A 16,949-nucleotide genomic window follows, 5' to 3' on the forward strand; every position below is an offset into this window, starting at 1 on the left:
GTGTTCAGCAAGATAAGCTGGCTGCTAAATGACACAAGATCAAAGATCAAATCGATCTTCAGGCCTAGACTGTCGCTTTCGGCCATTAAGGCCTTCGTCAACAATACACACACACACACACACACACACACACACACACACACACACACACACACACAAACTCACATACACAACTGCAGTCTCAGGCAACTGAAACCATACTGCGAGCAGCAGCACCAGTACATGATGTGAGTGGTGACTGTGTGGGGGTAAGGAGGCCGGGGAGGGGAGGGGGAGGGATAGTATGGTGGGAGTGGCGGACAGTGAAGTGCTGCAGGTTAGACGGAGGCAGGTGAGAAGTGGGGTGGGTGGGAGGGAGGGGTGGGGGAGGGCAAAGTAGCAGAAAAGGAGAGAAGTAAAAGGACTGAGTGTGATGGTGGAATGATGGCTGTGTAGTGCTGTAATGGGAACAGAGAAAGGGCTGGATGGGTGACGACAGTGACTAACAAACGTTGCAACCAGGAGGGTTACAGGAACTTAGGATGTATTGCAGGGAAAGTTACCAGCTGCACAATTCAGAAAAGCTGGTGTTGATGGGAAGGATCCATATGGCACAGGCTGTGAAGCAATCATTGAAATGAAGGATGTCATGTTTGGCAGTGTGTTCAGCAACAGGGTGGTCCACTTTTTTCTTGGCCACAGTTTGTCGGTGGCCATTCATGCAGACAGACAGCTTGTTGGTTGTCATGCACACATAGAATGCAGCACAGTGGTTGAAGCTTAGCTTGTAGATCACGACTGGTTTCACAGTGATGTATTTGTGACAGTCTCTTTGTTGTGCCTATCTGCAACTCACCATCTTCGCTATATGATGAGCAGCAATTTTCCTTTTCATAATATTGTTACATTCCATCTTGGATTTTCAATTGTTTGAGATTAGTTAAAGACACAGTACGTAGGTCTCAGAGCACCTGGGGTTCTACAAGATACCTTGTGAGTGTGGCCAGTTTTATGTCGGACAAACAGTATGCACTGTGGAACAATGCAGGACAGAGCATGAGAAGTTTTATTGCCTATGCTTCCCTCAGAAATCTGCTTTAGCTGAGTGTGATTCGGATAATGGACACTGGGTAAAATCTGATGAAACATCCATTATGGCTCAGAGGAATGGCTTTTGAGATTATGTAATTAAAAAGCCATTGAAATAAAAATCACCAATAACACCATAAAGAGAGAGAGAGAGCACTCTGCAGTTCAGTATGGCATGGGACACAGCAATTGCATGGTAGAAGCAAGTGTGTTAACACTTAATCAACATATGCCAGTATATGATGATGCGGCGAGCCCCAGTGACATACATAAGGGACATACCAGCAGCCCACTGGCAGTCATACAATTTGACAATGGGCAAAGAGTGCTTGACCGAAAGCTCGAGTAATTTTAATTACTTGACATGGTTGGAAATCAAGAACCTTTTGTTCGATGGTAAGGATGTTGGTCTGTAATTCTGTGGATCCATTCTTTTACACTTATTGTATACATGATCCATCTGCACTTTTCTCCAATTGTTTGGGATATTGTGCTGGGTAAGAGATTAGCGATAAATGCAAGCTAAGCAAGGGGCCAATGCTGTAGAGTACTCTCTCTAAAACTAAATTGGGATTCCATATGGACCTGGTGACTTACTTGTTTTCAACTCTTTTAGTTGCTTTTCCACTCCTGGGATGCCTATTACACTTTCTGCTCTACTCCAGAGATGCCTATTACTATGTCTTCCATAAGAGAGTCCGTGTGACAGGCAAATGATGATATGTCTATCCAATCTTCCTGCATGACTGTTTTCGTAAACTTGAAATTTAAAACTTCAGCTTTCCTTTTACTGTCTTATACTGCCACACTAGAATGGTGAATGAGTGACTTGATAGAAGTCTTTGACATTTTTAGCGATTCTGTGTAGGACCATAATTTTCTAGAGTTCTTGGTTATCAGCAAGATCTTTTGCTAAGTTACGATGGTGTAAGTGGTTGTATACACTGTACATCAATCTTTTCACACACACACACACACACACACACACACACACACACACACACAAATCTGTCATCAGTTGTACATTCTTTTGTAACTGAGAATGCAGCAGTCTCTACTTCCCCAGCATTTTACGAATTTTGTTGTTGAACCACAGTGGGTCTTTTCTGTCCTTAGGCCATTTACTTGGCACATACTTACACAAAGCACAATTTACAATAACTTTAAATTTTGCCCCTATGTCCATCATATTGGAAACAAATGATGTCTATTCTTTGCCTAAGTGGGATGCTAACATCTCTTTATATGCTCTTGCAAACATATGTGCTCTCCTAGCATCTTCTTGGTGGATTTATTGAATGTAAATGTTGGTTCAGTTTAATTTTCATAAATTGCTCAAAACTTTTGTTGAACACCCTGTTTTGCTTCAGTCAAACATGCCACTGAGGTTAAGGTTCAATACCACCACCACATCAGTACAGTCCTTCCAACTGTAGGTTTAAGCTGCCATGGACAGCAATGTCTCACTGCACTTGTGACAGGAAAAATATGAATGTCCACATGCTGTAAGATTGCTGAGTTCCCTATCTGCTCATCCATTTTTGTGCATGATTTTTGTATTTACATCTCTTATTCCTTTTTCTTTCAGCTCTCTCTCTTCTTCTTGATAATTCTCTTCCCCTGATAACTTTTTATCTGCTGATACTCTCTGTGTTACATCCCTTTCTTCCTCACTGCAAACTTTCTACACATGTTGTCAGTTTCTTGCATTGTGTTATTCACTTAATAGATAAAAATGTGAATACTAATACAGATTAACTAAGTGAGCTTTCTTGTTTACAGACATATTGTTAAGATTATAAACTCACATTTTCACAAAGAATATCTCCAATCATTCTAATAACTCCATCTGCACTCATTTCTTTTCGGATTCTCAAAGTCCTGCAAAACAAAATAAATGTAAATCAAGAGTACTAGGCATTTTAGAAAAAAGCTGTATTTACAAAACTTACCTGAGGAACATGTAGTTACACTGTAGTATTTCACGCCAGTTAACAAATATTTTGTAAATTTCTTCATTTGATAAAACTTTGCTCTCTAAGAGTGGTTTCTCAAATACCTAAAGCAATAAGAACTCTATTAATATTACACAAGCAAAAGCAGTCACATGATTACAAAGGAATAAAATGCCTATAAGATTAGTAAACTGCCAACAGTGAAAAAGTAGAAAGTTATGTGGTTGTTATATTTTTCCCTGAGACATTTAAGTCTCTCACTCAACTAGGATGGTTCATGCAGCAATGTTAACCATAGTGCTGTGATGGTGTAACGGTTAGCATTTAAGCCTAGCAAGCAAGAAAACCCAGTTTTGAGTCTCGGCTGCAGCACAAATTTTAATTCATTTCTTCTGCTTCAGTCATTATGTGGTCATGTTATAATGGCATGGCAAATTGCTATTAAGATTAGAATACTGTCATAAAGAGGAAATAAAGTAATTATTACTTTGAGAAAAAATCACATTCACTCTCACATATCAATGGAAGTCTGTGGAAATTTGTCACAGAATATGATATACAAGAAGACTTCAAAAAATAATTTACACATTATTATGACAGGTCAAGCAACTTATATTGAATGCTGCACTATATTTAAAAGTGACAGAGATAAATGACACTTATTTTTCAAAATAGTCACCAAGTATCTTAAACAACTGTCAAAAGATTCCAACAATTGGTGAATTGTTCAATTCCTTGATGACAGAAATTCACTCCTTGGTCACATATGCCATATGGGACTGCTACATGAACATCCTCATTGCTGGAAAATCTTTTATTTCCCCGGATGTTCTTTCAGCTTGTCAAAATCTGAATGTGATTAATGGGTCCTGAGCATGTATTATCACTGTCAACAGAAACACTTGTTACATGAACCAAGGTAAAGAAATTGGATGATAAATAAGTGAAGCACCCAGATGGGGAACTGGAAACAAAATGAAACTTAATGAGTTGAGAGAGTATGAGATGTTACTTCAGTAATTACAAATTTGAGTCAAATTTGCAATGAACTTGGCAGTATAAGTCCACTTATCTGTATGACATTGCACCCCCCTCTGGCTTGGATGCCTGCACTGATTTGGTTGGGTAGAGGCCATTGTAATTTCTGCTGAGGCAAGATGACTAACCACTGCTGTAATTGGTTCTTGATATCCCAGACACTGACAGTGAGACAGAATTGATGTCATTCTGCATCACATAGAACTTTCACACATTCAAACAACAACTCACCTACAAGCCTTAGCACCCAGAGACAGTGGCCATTTGTGTGTGAGTTGTTGTTGCTATTGTGTGAATGTGTGAGGTTTTTACTGTTGTAGAAGGACTTTGTCTGAAAACTGAAAATATTTACAGTGTTCTTTTTCATTGTACTTGACTATGACACAACACTTCCTCTGTGTGGTGGGTAGCAAACTATTCTTTCCATATAGTTGTAAACAAAGAAAACTGGTTTTCTACTAAAATCCTAATAGCTCAATAGATGGGCAAAAAGAAGCAGTCACTCTTACAATGGAGCAACAATGTCATAACTTTTTGTATCAGCTGCAATTTTCTGTAGTATGGGCTGGACATGGAAAGAAGAAGGGAGATTACAGTTGAACACCCTGTCAACAACAAGATCATTAGAAGATGGAGCACACACACACACACACACACACACACACACACACACACACACACAGAGAGAGAGAGAGAGAGAGAGAGAGAGAGAGAGAGACTAAATGGGGGAAGTATGGTGAAAGAAATCAGCCATGACATTTTAAAGGAACAACTCTGGAATACGCTATTACATTATTCAGATAACTCAAGAAAACGTCAATTTGAACAACCAGATTGGGATTTGAACAACCATCCTACTGAATGCGAGTCTGCTGTGCTAATCACCGTGTCACTTTACTCGGTGACTGGACATGGTGCTCAAAGTAAGAGAAATCAATGTTCACTCACTCCTGCTACGATAATCAGTGTAGTTCAGTCAAACAGGTTTGATGATGATCTGCATTTTTGTTTTAAGCTGTTACAGATACTTTTAATGGACCACAGAACAGTGAAAAAAAAATCTCAGCACTAAGACATTCCAGACTATAATAGAATCAAAATGGATTCAGTACACATGAGGGAAACTGAAACTTGTCATAGAGATAGAGCCCCCACTTCTGAGTGTGAAAGAAATGTAAATTTAACATTCTGAAAATACTGAAACAAAATTTCATAAACCTTCAAGAAATGATGATCTCATTGGGAAGATAACCAAATTTTAATGCACCTTCTTTCTACTAAATACCACAGCTTATCTCTTTCCACAGGAACTGTGTTCTTCAAATGCAAGTGCGTAATGAAGTAACATGTTCCCTTTATTTAATGTTGTACCAATTTCTAGACTGACAGAGCCTTGCTAATCCATTTTTGTAAGTCTCCACCTATCTCTACTGCTACTAGGACATTAATGTCTAGAATCTATTGTGCAATGGAGTCTACATTTATATGTCCCTGGGCTGCCAAATCGAGTGTGTTGTATTGGCAAAAAAAGAGGTTTGTTACATGAGTAGAGCATAGAGTTAGAAATTCAGTTCTGTTATCGGGTCAGTTTGACATATGGCAGCAAGATCTTGAGTTTTAATGCAAAAAACCATGTGGTGTCCCATAATATTTCCATGGGAAAGGCCATGGCACACCGTTAGGCTCTTCAAAGTATGGAGGATAGCCATGGGAACAAAATACAAAAATTATATATAGCTCAAATGAACTTTGTAGAAACAGTACACCAATAAGGGGTGTCTCTTTGTACGGAGTCATGTGAGACTGTGTGTACAGCCTGAGCAGTGAGCAGGCATCTCCACTTGCTGGTACCATGCTGTCGCTGGTTAAAAGTGCTTTATGGGGCCACCATAGAACACCAAGCAGACCACTCCAAGAATGTCAACACGAGTAGTAATGACATGAAAGAGACTGGTTGATTTTGGGTGAAGGTCCAGATTAAGAGTTATTGTCATATAGTTCTGAAATGTAATCATGTAAGTTTATGGCAGAAAATACAGCGCTTAAAGTAAGTCACTGTCAGAAATAATTTACATAGCTAAAGATAGCAGAAACCCCACTCTCTTTCAGTGAAGTACTCACACTTCAGAAAAGAAGTTACCAGGCATGGCAAGAAGTCAGGTTGGAAGTGACTAGCTGGAACAGTTTATAACTACTATTACAGATGACCCTCAATCAAGTGTTAACATATTGTACATTCAAACAGCCAAAGAGAAGGTGGCATTACAGCTGGTGTTAAGCACGGTGAAGCAAAGCAGCAACAGGGAACATGCTAAAAGTTGCATACACTGATAAGTCAAAACATTATGATCACTGCCCACCACAACACTGGATGCCACCCGATGATGTTGCAGGCATGTGACGTGGCAACAAAAGTATGTAAGTGGAGCAGATGCAGATGGGGGATCACACTTGTGAAGATATGGACTGCAAATGGGGAAATCCAATGACATAAGCAACTCTGACAAAGGGTTGGTTTTTATTACGCAGAGCCTGGGAACAAAGTATCTCGAAAAAAGGTGAAGCTGGTCAAATGTTCACATGATACTCAAATGGTTCAAATGGCTCTAAGCACTATGGGACTTAACATCTGAGGTCAAACCTAACTAACCTAAGGACATCACACACATCCATGCCCGAGGCAGGATTCGAACCTGCAACTGTAGCAGAAGCGCAGTTCCAGCCTGAAGTGCCTAGAACCAGTTGGCCACAGTGGCCGGCTCATGTGCTACTGTCTTGAACATTTATGGAAAGAGGTAGAAGGGAAGTGAAACTACAACTAAGTGCTAATTGGTTGTACGTCTATGACTCTTCATACAACATGGGATTTGAAGGCTTTTCTGCTCTTTAAATTAGGACAGATGGTCATAAGTGGTACCTTTGCTGAAAGAGCACAATGCTGATGCACAAGCAAGTGTTTCGGAGCACACAGTTCATCGTACATTGTTGCCGGAATGCCAGAGATGAAGGCTGTGGCCAAAAGCTATATGTGAGTGTCTTTTAAATGTGCCTGTCTGCAACCTGACATGTCTTCTTTATGGTAAGTAGCAATCTGTCTCTTGCCATTGTGACAGAAAACATTGTTAGAGTACAAGCTGCACTTGAGCAGAAAAATGGAGACTTAGAACATTACAGAAGCCAGGTAGAAGCACCGCAGGCTGTCAAGAAATGGGTACTGGGACAATTTCAAGAAGTTAAAGTCGCACAGACTGTACCCTTTCCTTCTATTGATTCTGTGATAGCAAATTTAATAACACTTTTTTCTGGTGAGTCAACAGAAGGCACAACTGTATTTCTTAGTGATCTTTTAACTTCAGTCATGCTGGGTGGTTGGTCTAATGAAATATGCCTTCAGACGGCCAATTTATGACTGAATGGGAAGGTTTGTCACCTACAATGAAATCTCATGGGATGCACAAACATTCAAACAATTAGCTGAGGGATTACAGCACAGGTATCACAAACACAACAGTACACTAATCTTTACTGAAAAATTAAACACATAAACTCAAAAGCGCAATGAGCCATTTGAATCATTCTCAGATAGGATCCGAAGACTCAATGTTCAGACATAGCAGCTGACATGAAATGAAGAACGGAATGTAGTGTTATACCAAGAAGCTGAAAATGGGGTTCTCGAAGTGTTTTTGCATGGCATTCCTGCTGAAATGTTGAATACAGAAGAATGGAGAATCCTCTGGATTTGGTCATGGCTATTACAGTAGCTACATATTTAGAGGAAACAGATGTTGCAACTAAGGGTCGTGGTGTGTGTCAAGTGTTTGTTTTGAAAGTAAAGTGTCACAGCTGTGGGCCCGATGGTTATCTCAAGAACCAGTGTTGTCAGACAAAGTGAAATGAATACAGACCAGTGGATCACAAAGTGTGGGAAAGCAGTGCTATGAAATGAGAGAATGGATATCAGAGAAGCATTAGTTAAAAACAAACGGGAACATATCAGTCTTTGGAAGATGTACCCAATAAAATGTGATACTGCACAGTTAGATGTGGAGACAGATTGCTCCTTGTGGGGTTTTGTTGGTGGCAAGGAACGTAGATTTTTAATAGGCACAGGGACACATGTATTGATCATCATAGGAGATCTCTTGGGTAAAAACAGACAAGGAGCTCCTCATTATAGATTATGTGGAATGGGTAACAATGATATACATTCATTCTGGACATCACAGCTCCAAGTTTAGTGTATGAAATAAGACTTTTTATGAGCATATGGAGGTGTTGTCACACATGGAACAAGGATATACTGTGATTCTCGGATTTAATTTCCTTACTAAACATCATGTAAAGTTAATCTTTTGCAGCATACAGCTGAACTTAGAGGAACTTTGTTTCTGCTGGTTACTATTGGTGCACCTGTCAAGGAGTTGTCGCCAACTACGTTGTGTACACACACATTAAAGATGGGTTCTCATGATAATGTGCCATCAGGTGCAGGCAAACTAGTTTGGGTATCTATGGGTATAGACTTACCACAGGAAATTTTATGCATGTTTGAACCACTGGAGTAGTGACTGGGTGGATACAATGCGTGTATTGCATGCATAAGCATAACGTGCATAAGTAATGTAAATGTGGAATATATGGCTCTGGTTAGCCTGGACAATTTCTGTAGGGGCAACATAAGTCTATCAGAGAGCTTAACACTTAGGCGCCGACGCCCGTAAAAATACGGGCGTGCGCGACCTGCCCAAAAGTCCGGCGCCCATAATTTTAAGGGCGCGTGCTCTCTTTCTTCCCCTTCTTTCCTTTGTGTGTTCTTACGGCTCCCGCTTGTCTGGGAGGCGCTGCATGGACTGTAGTTCGAGTATTGGTCACTAGATAGTGCGGGCATGCTGTGGAAGGGTGTGCTTCCCTTTTTATTTGTCGGGTTTTGTGAGCGGCGATTTTTTCCCACGCGGTGTCAGTAGCGTCGACACGGCGAAGCGTGGCTTGACGGACGAAGAAATTGCTCGCGAGTTATGTCGTGATTTAGAAGAAATTGACGTTGATTTGTCAGAGGAAGATATTGTAGATGACTCTGATGATGATGATGATGATGATGATGATGATGATGATGATGTGGACTATGTTCAAGAAGAAGATTCTGGCAGTTCAGGTAAAGAATTCTGACAACAAAACATCTATAATTTTTGTTCAGATTTTCACTGAAAAAACTCTCAGTACATAATTATGATTTTATTTGCAAATACTACTCTTCTGATAGACTCAGAAGAGGAGAGCAGGTGTCCAAGCACTTCAGCAGCAAGTAATCCCATCGATATTGTGCCTGAAGAAAGAGTGAGACTAACAGCGAGGGGGAAGCCGAGACGTGCACGCCAAACCGATTCTGTGGAAGGTTGGACGACTACTGATCGTGCACCAGATATCGATCTATTCTCAGGACAATTTGGAATATGCAATGTTGTCAGTTTAGACCAGAACAGTGCACCTCTAGAATTTTTTTCATATTTCCTGACAGACAGTATGATGAAACATATAAAGGAACAAACTAATCTGTATGCTCAACAATGCATCAGGAAATTATGAAGCACAAATTCCCCTTCACCCACCTGCTCATTATCAAAGTGGAAAGGAGTTACACTTACGAAAATAAGGAAGTTTCTGGCAAAGTGTTGGTGAAAAGACACAAGCTACCAGTGTAGTGAATGTAAAGTAGCATTGTGCAAAATGCCGCGCTTCAAAATTTACCACACAAAGAGCAAAATTGCATCCTAAAATAGTTACAGGAGGTTACTGTAGATAAGACATACTGTATCCATCATAATTACAATTTTTGTGTAAAATAAAAAAATTTCCTTCTAGAAAATACAGTGAATATACCATTGACCAATTTTTCCTTTTTTCAAAAACAATGTTATAATAATAACGCTTGTCAAAAGTATGTATTAATTCAAGAGAAAGGTATTATATATGGTTTTAAACAAGAAAGTCTAGATTTTCATTAAGAGTAATTTTATTGCTATAACTGAAACCTTTCATGAGTTGTAGTAGTTTAAAATACGTTAAAATCAGCCAGTCTTTATGGTAGACACCCGTGCGCAATGGCTCAGGACCCAAAGTGTTAATGATTGCCTCATTGAATATTTTAGAGGAAGATGATACACACTGGTGTCCAAAATTAAAGCAACAAACCACTGTTACCCAGTCCTGCATTTAATTCATGACATAATCATACAAACTGCCAACACAAGTCTGTATAATCGTGTTCTGCACAGAAGATGACATTTCGGTCAAAGGAAAACCATGCCACCAATGACATCAAGGCACCTATCAGACGGAGTAGTGTTTATCAGGTAGTCCCACATCCACAATCGCTGTGTACACAGTCATAGGTGGTATAATACGGCATAGAGAGGACACCTATCAGACTCTCTGTGGTGGAGGGCCACAGGAAGAACGGAAGCAGGACAGTCGTAAACTCATTTGACCTGATGGCTTAACATGAGTTGTTCTGTTGATTTTCATATGTAGTGACAGTCAATAGAGATTGAAACAGTATCCCAAAGACCAGAGCAGGGCCGATCACATGTGACATCAGAAATAGAGGACCATTATTTGGCTGTTGGGACATGGTGTTATGGTTTTAGTGCAGCGTAGCAACTGGCATCGGACATCACAGCATTCACTGGAGTGTTGTATTGAGGAAAACAGTGCACAAAAAGCTTCAACAGAGTGGCCTTTATTGTCAGGGACCTGCTGTATGTGTGCCACTGATTCATGTTCACAGAAGGGTAAGTCTAGGGTGGAGTCGTCAACATGCCACCTGTACAGTTGAAGAGTGGGCCAAGGATCTTTTCACAGGTGAATCCCAATTTGGTCTGGAGAGTGATTCTTGATGAACTCGCCAACAGAAGAGAATGTGGAACATGACTTCGAGACCCAAACATTGTGGAAAGAGATTGATATCAAGGAGAATTGCTAATGGTGTGGGCAGGGATCAAGTTGACCAATTGAACACCTCTTCATGAAATTGTACAGATGAATAAGAAAGGTTTAAATGCTGTCAGGTACTGAGATGATGTCTTGGGACTTCATGTATGATTGTTGCAAGGTGCTGTGGGCCCAGACTTCATAGTGATGGATGATAATGCTCAACTTCATAGAGCATGAGTGGTTGCTGTTTTCTTGAAAACGGAAGATACTGCACACATGGTGTGGCCTGGTCACTCTCCCAATTTGAATCCCACAGAGCATGTCTGGAATCCATTAGGGAGATGGTTTGCATCATGTCAAATCCACCAACCACTCTCCAAGACTTGTGACCAGCTCTGCATGTAGAATGGATATCATTGCCTCAACATGACATTGGTGACATTATTCGCAGCATCTCTGTCATTGTCAGGCCTCTAACTGCCAGAGGTGGTCACACCCCATAGTGAGCACATTAACCCATTGTCGGAAAGTGTGTGAAAATCAGTTGAGTTGCAAAAAAATGAAGAAACTTTTAGTCTACTGTTCTGCAAGTTGCAATTGTTTATGTTTTGTATTATTTAGATTATTTCTACTTTGCTTTCACCTGTTTATAGTATTTTATGGCAAAATAAATGCAAACTTGCACAATTTCTGTCTGATGCTTTAATTTTGGACACCAATGTAGACAGGTCATACACTATTCAAAACCATAAGCATGCCATCTGTGATGCTGTATTAAGAAGTAAAGTCAGTCATCTGTAAGGCAGTGCCCAGAAAGTTACGGAAACACTATTGTTACAGTTTACGGATTTGTTTGGTGCACAGGGTCCATTATCCACCAACCTATTACACAACATCACGTACCAACAGCAAGTAATGCTCCAGCTTATAAGAAGCTATATCATACACCAAAACGTTTACAGCTACTCGTGGAAGAATTTATCAACCAACAACTGACAGATGGTATTATAGAAATAAGTGACAGTCCATGGGAGGACATATGTGGTCCTGGTCACAAAAAATTAATAGATGGCACAAAAAACATCTCTTTTGGTCTGATTACAGATATCGAAATGCCTATCGAGTACTGAATATTAATGAGACATTCGACTATTTAGGCAGTGGAAGTAATTCTCTGCAAAGGATTTGCATATCAGGTACCACCAGATGGAGATAGTACCTAAAGATGGACCTAAAACAGCTTTTATGGTCCCAAGGGGGCATTTTTCAATACTGCTGGATGCCATTTGGGCTTAAAAATGCACCTGCCCATTTCAAAGATTGTTAGATGGAGTTTTGTGTGTGCTAAAACCTAGGAAATGCATGATATATGCCATTGATATCATAGTTTTTGCAGAACATGTGAAACAGTTAATAAGTTTCTTACAGACTAAGAGCAGCACATCTTAAACTAAGCACTGACAAATGCAACTTTGCACAGAATTAAGTCAAGTGTTGGACGATGTCCTTTTTGAGGACTGTGAATGGAGCGATCCCTGTTTAGTATCTCCAGTTTCTAAATTTGCAACTCCACAAACAACCAAACAATTACAACCTTTTCTAGGACTTTGAAATTATTACCAAAAACTTATAAAGGACTTTGCACAATTGCTCAACCATTAAATTGATTGTTAAGAAAAGGGATTAAATTTGAGAGATCGATGGAGTGCAAGTGTGGCTTGCAGGCATTAAAGAAAGTACTAATCAAAGAACCAGTATTTGGTCGTGATTTGGAATACAGGCAGAGTACCTGAAGAGCTCTTAAACTGCAAATTGACATTTGAGACATTCAGCTATAACCAGAAAGAATCAAATCACAACAAGAACCAACAATTGTAGAAGGAGGTATGAGCATCATAAATACATCATAAATACCTTGAAGAATAATAAAGCTTCTGGGAGAGATGGGACCATTGCAGAACTCTTCATATACGCTGAAGAAAATAAGATCATTGAACTGATGCATATAATAAATAAAATTTGGAAAGAAGAGCAACTTCCAGAAAGGTGGATGTCACCACTAAACATCCTGTACACAAAAAGGAGAGAAGTCAGAGGCCAGAACTATCATTAATACCAGTGACCTGTGAGATACTCTCAAAAGCACCGGTGAACAGAGTGGAAAAGCAACTAAATCCACAAATTGGTGAGTATCAGGGTGTCTTCAGAAATAGCAGATCATTGCATTTGCAGACAATATGAGGTCTGTTAACAAAAATTCTGGAACATTCGTAATTTCGCGCCAATTGTTTGTTGGAGTGAAATGCGGTTGGCATCCCTGCACATGCCTGTGTTTAATGTGTGACTGCTGAAAGTTTCATTGTTGTATGTCTGTTAGTTATTGTTCAGTGCTGTATTGAGTAGAGTATTATGTTGGACAGTTTGCAAATTTGGAGACGACAGAGTTAGAGGAGCAACACACCTCCATTTACCTTTGAGTGAAACTCAAGAAAATCTTTACAGAGAGATACCAAATGATGCAGGAAGCCTATGGTAATGAGCGCTTAAGCTTTACGAGTGCTTAAGCTTTACTTGGTGTTACAAATGGTTCACACAGCTAAAAAGTAACCGGATGGAAATTAAAGATGACCCGCATTCAGGATGCCCTTTGACATCTGCTGATGATGCTCATGTCAAGAATGTCAATGAAACTGTGCATGCCAATCAAAAACTGACTGTCTGAGAGATTGCAGAAGGATCTAACATTTCAGTTGAATTATGTCATGAAGTCCTGATACAAAATCTTGGAATGCATCATGTTGCCATTTGTCCCACAGCTCATGAGTGAAGACCAGAAAGGCCTTTGCCTCACAATCTGTGAAGAGCTTTTCGACCAAGCAAATGAGAATGAGATGTTCCTTAAGAGAATCATAACTGGTGATGAGAAGTGGGTCTACGGTTATGATGTTGAGACCAATGTTCAGTCTTCACCAAGCGTCAGGAAAGATTCTCTGAGACCAAAGAAAGCTCATCAGATCAGGTCAAATGTCAAAGCCATGTAGATAGTTCCTTTGATTTTGAAAGATTAGTTCATCAGGAATTCATGCCACAGGGACAAAATGTTAGTTGAGAAGGAAATGGCTTGAAATGTGGTGAGACAATTCATGACTTTTGCATCACTATGACACACCCACACATTCGTCCCTGTTTGTGCATAACTATGGCACCAAAATGAAATTACTGTGCTGCCTCATCCTCTATACTCTCCAGACCTGCCCTTGTAGACTTCTTTTTTATTTCAAAAGTTGAGCTCCTTGTCTGTACATCTACATGGAGAGAATGTCACACATCATTAGGAAAAGGAGAAAAACATTTTCTTCGGATAAATTTTCAGAACTGGCCATGGACGATCGACAAATCAAATAATATACTTTTTTGTGGATAAGAGAACCCAAGTATGGTGAATCCAAGAGATACACAGGGATCTGGAAGAATGGGAAAACTGGAACCAGAGATTTTCAAACTAAAAATTCAGGCTTTCATAACTTTCCAGGACAGAGACAGACCCAGGGCAAAAATCATCATTGAGAAAGATAGAGACCAGAAGAAAGGATGAAGATTTGTAATGATAGATGACATAAAAGAAAATTCTCGGACAGCACTTCGCAAATCCAGCAAGAGGTATACCAAAACTGCTTCCAGAATTGGAAATGGTGTTGGGAGTGGTGTGTCAATTGTGGTGGAGAAGAGTATTTCAAAGGAGACCACGCACAATAAGTAAACAGTAAGCATAGGAAAACTGTGTTGACAAAGTTCCAGAATTTTTTGAACAAATCTCGTATTGTGGTATAGTTGGAATCATCAGAAGAGGTAGTTTACCAAATCATGCAACTACAGAGACAAGCAGCTAAATGTGGCCTACAGATCTCTACGGAGAATACGCAGCATATGACAAACATGAAGACATCTCATATATGAATGATAATAAAGGAGGGGAAATTTAGTAGTTCGTAATATTTAAAGATCTGGGAGAATGGATAGAAACTGGGTTGACAGAAAAAGAAGCAATTTGAGTGTCAATACACAAAATGAATTTACCATACAAACTTACTGTAAACATCTACAACAGGAAGAATATTTCAATCAATGCAAAAATAAGACATTAACAGAATTACCAGACAGTGATCCATCCTGAAGCCTCACACACAGCAGAAAGTCTGAACTTGCATAAGAAAAGGAGTACTTATGAGACTAGAATTTGTAGACTCATGGGTTCTAAGGAGGATATTGGAACCTTAAAGAACAGGAGATGGTCAAAGAGAAGGCAAGCAAACTGAAGACTGTACATCATTGAGAAAGATAGAGACCAGAAGAAATGAAGCTGATACAGAAATGAAGCTGATCCAGATTAATATGATCTTCAGATGGCTAAAACAAAAAGAAGAAGATGGAAAAGAAGAAGAAAGAGGACTCTAGAATTGTCTGTTTTATCAGGCAGTTCTGAAATTTGAGACTGTTCCTGATGCCAGAGATATCATATTAAATACATGATGGACAGTATTTGTTTTGCCTGATTCTATTTACATAACATAAAAATGAAATTGCAAATATCTGGTGAAACACAAGCAAACTTTGTCTGGCAATTCTTAGGAAACCTACCTGATATGATATAATCACCTGTGGGTTTTTCAAGTCATATGGGATGATTCCTTTTAGTTAAGTGATTTAAAATGAACTGATGCTAGAACAGGTGCCAGATCCATCACATATTCAATAAACTTACAGAATCTAAATACCACACAGTTGGGTACTGTGGCCTTTCCTCTATAGAGTGATTTGAATTGTTTTGAATACCTCATTCACTTGTTTCTGTATCTGACGATTCTGCATCCATGTGACTTAAACACAGGAACTGAAATAGACAGCTTCAATACACTCACAGATTGTATAGGAGACCAAAACTTTTAGGTGTTTCTCAACATCTCAGCATGTAATACATTTCTTTCAAATTTATCCAACACTTTTCAAATAGCTGTCTTTATTCTTGTTATGTCTTTTTCAGCTTTTGGTTGTCAACAAGGGTCTGCTTGGTTTGAACCACTACAAAACTACCTTTGCTTTAATATTAACTTCCTAACACGTTACCGACCCATGTTGGGTCCTTCTCATAGCTCAATATGCTCCAAGGCATCAACTTATCTAGGACATGGCCAACACCACGTCTGAATTTGTGCCTGAGACTCTCCATATTCTTTTTGCTGAAGCCAAACGTTTGCTGCTGATCACTCAGATAGTATTGAAACATTCTCCAATTGCACTTGGTAAGCAGAAATCTTCGAACCTTTCTTAACTTTTTGTTCAATGCCAGCCATCAATGATGGTCATTGAAGGCTGACTTACAAAGTTTCAAGAACCAACTTAAAGTGAGTAATCTATGAATATACCATTATAGCATGCCTTGAGAAATTTACTTGCAATATTTTCCAGGATTTCTCATGAGCATTTTACCAGTTTGATATTTAACCAGTCTGATACTGGATGTGACTGGACAGTAGTAATAACAAATGGGTCTACCTGATTATTTATCACATTAGACAATGGGAAATCCTTTATGGCAGTAAATTCGCCACCACACCCAGTGTCCATTCTATGCTTTTGGTATATATTTCATTCTAGGTTTAATAATTCACAGCTATTTCTTTCTAGTTTCAAACAGTTTTCTCGTACAAGTACAATATCTTCAATGGCTCATGCATGAAAGTTCACAGTACCAATATAACCAAAAAGCTGCGTGCAAAACTGCAGTTTTTCAGGGGGTTATATCACGGGTTATATTGACCACAGAAATAAGCAGTTAAGTCTTTTGGGTAGCCCTCAGCCTAGTGACCATTTTTATACCTATTGAAGGAACGGGCATAGCTCTCCTAAAGTAGACGGTCAAAATGTAAACATTACACATGGCCTCCAGCCTAGGCT

At 39.4% G+C, this 16,949-nt stretch overlaps 1 protein-coding gene across 8 annotated transcripts in view; it reads right to left on the reverse strand.

Annotated features, from left to right (window-relative positions):
• LOC126167729 (intersectin-1) overlaps positions 1 to 16,949 on the reverse strand; it is a 299,692-nt gene that overhangs the window by 86,750 nt on the left and 195,993 nt on the right. For all 8 annotated transcript variants that reach the window (XM_049920505.1, XM_049920504.1, XM_049920503.1 and 5 more), the window contains 2 exons: positions 3,021 to 3,127; positions 2,877 to 2,949 (listed from right to left, as the gene is read on the reverse strand). In XM_049920505.1, the coding sequence (XP_049776462.1) occupies positions 2,877 to 2,949; positions 3,021 to 3,127 (180 nt within the window). The remainder of the gene's footprint in view (positions 1 to 2,876; positions 2,950 to 3,020; positions 3,128 to 16,949) is intronic.

The sequence above is a fragment of the Schistocerca cancellata genome, chromosome 1 (assembly GCF_023864275.1).
Source record: "Schistocerca cancellata isolate TAMUIC-IGC-003103 chromosome 1, iqSchCanc2.1, whole genome shotgun sequence".
NCBI classification, from domain to species: domain Eukaryota; kingdom Metazoa; phylum Arthropoda; class Insecta; order Orthoptera; family Acrididae; genus Schistocerca; species Schistocerca cancellata.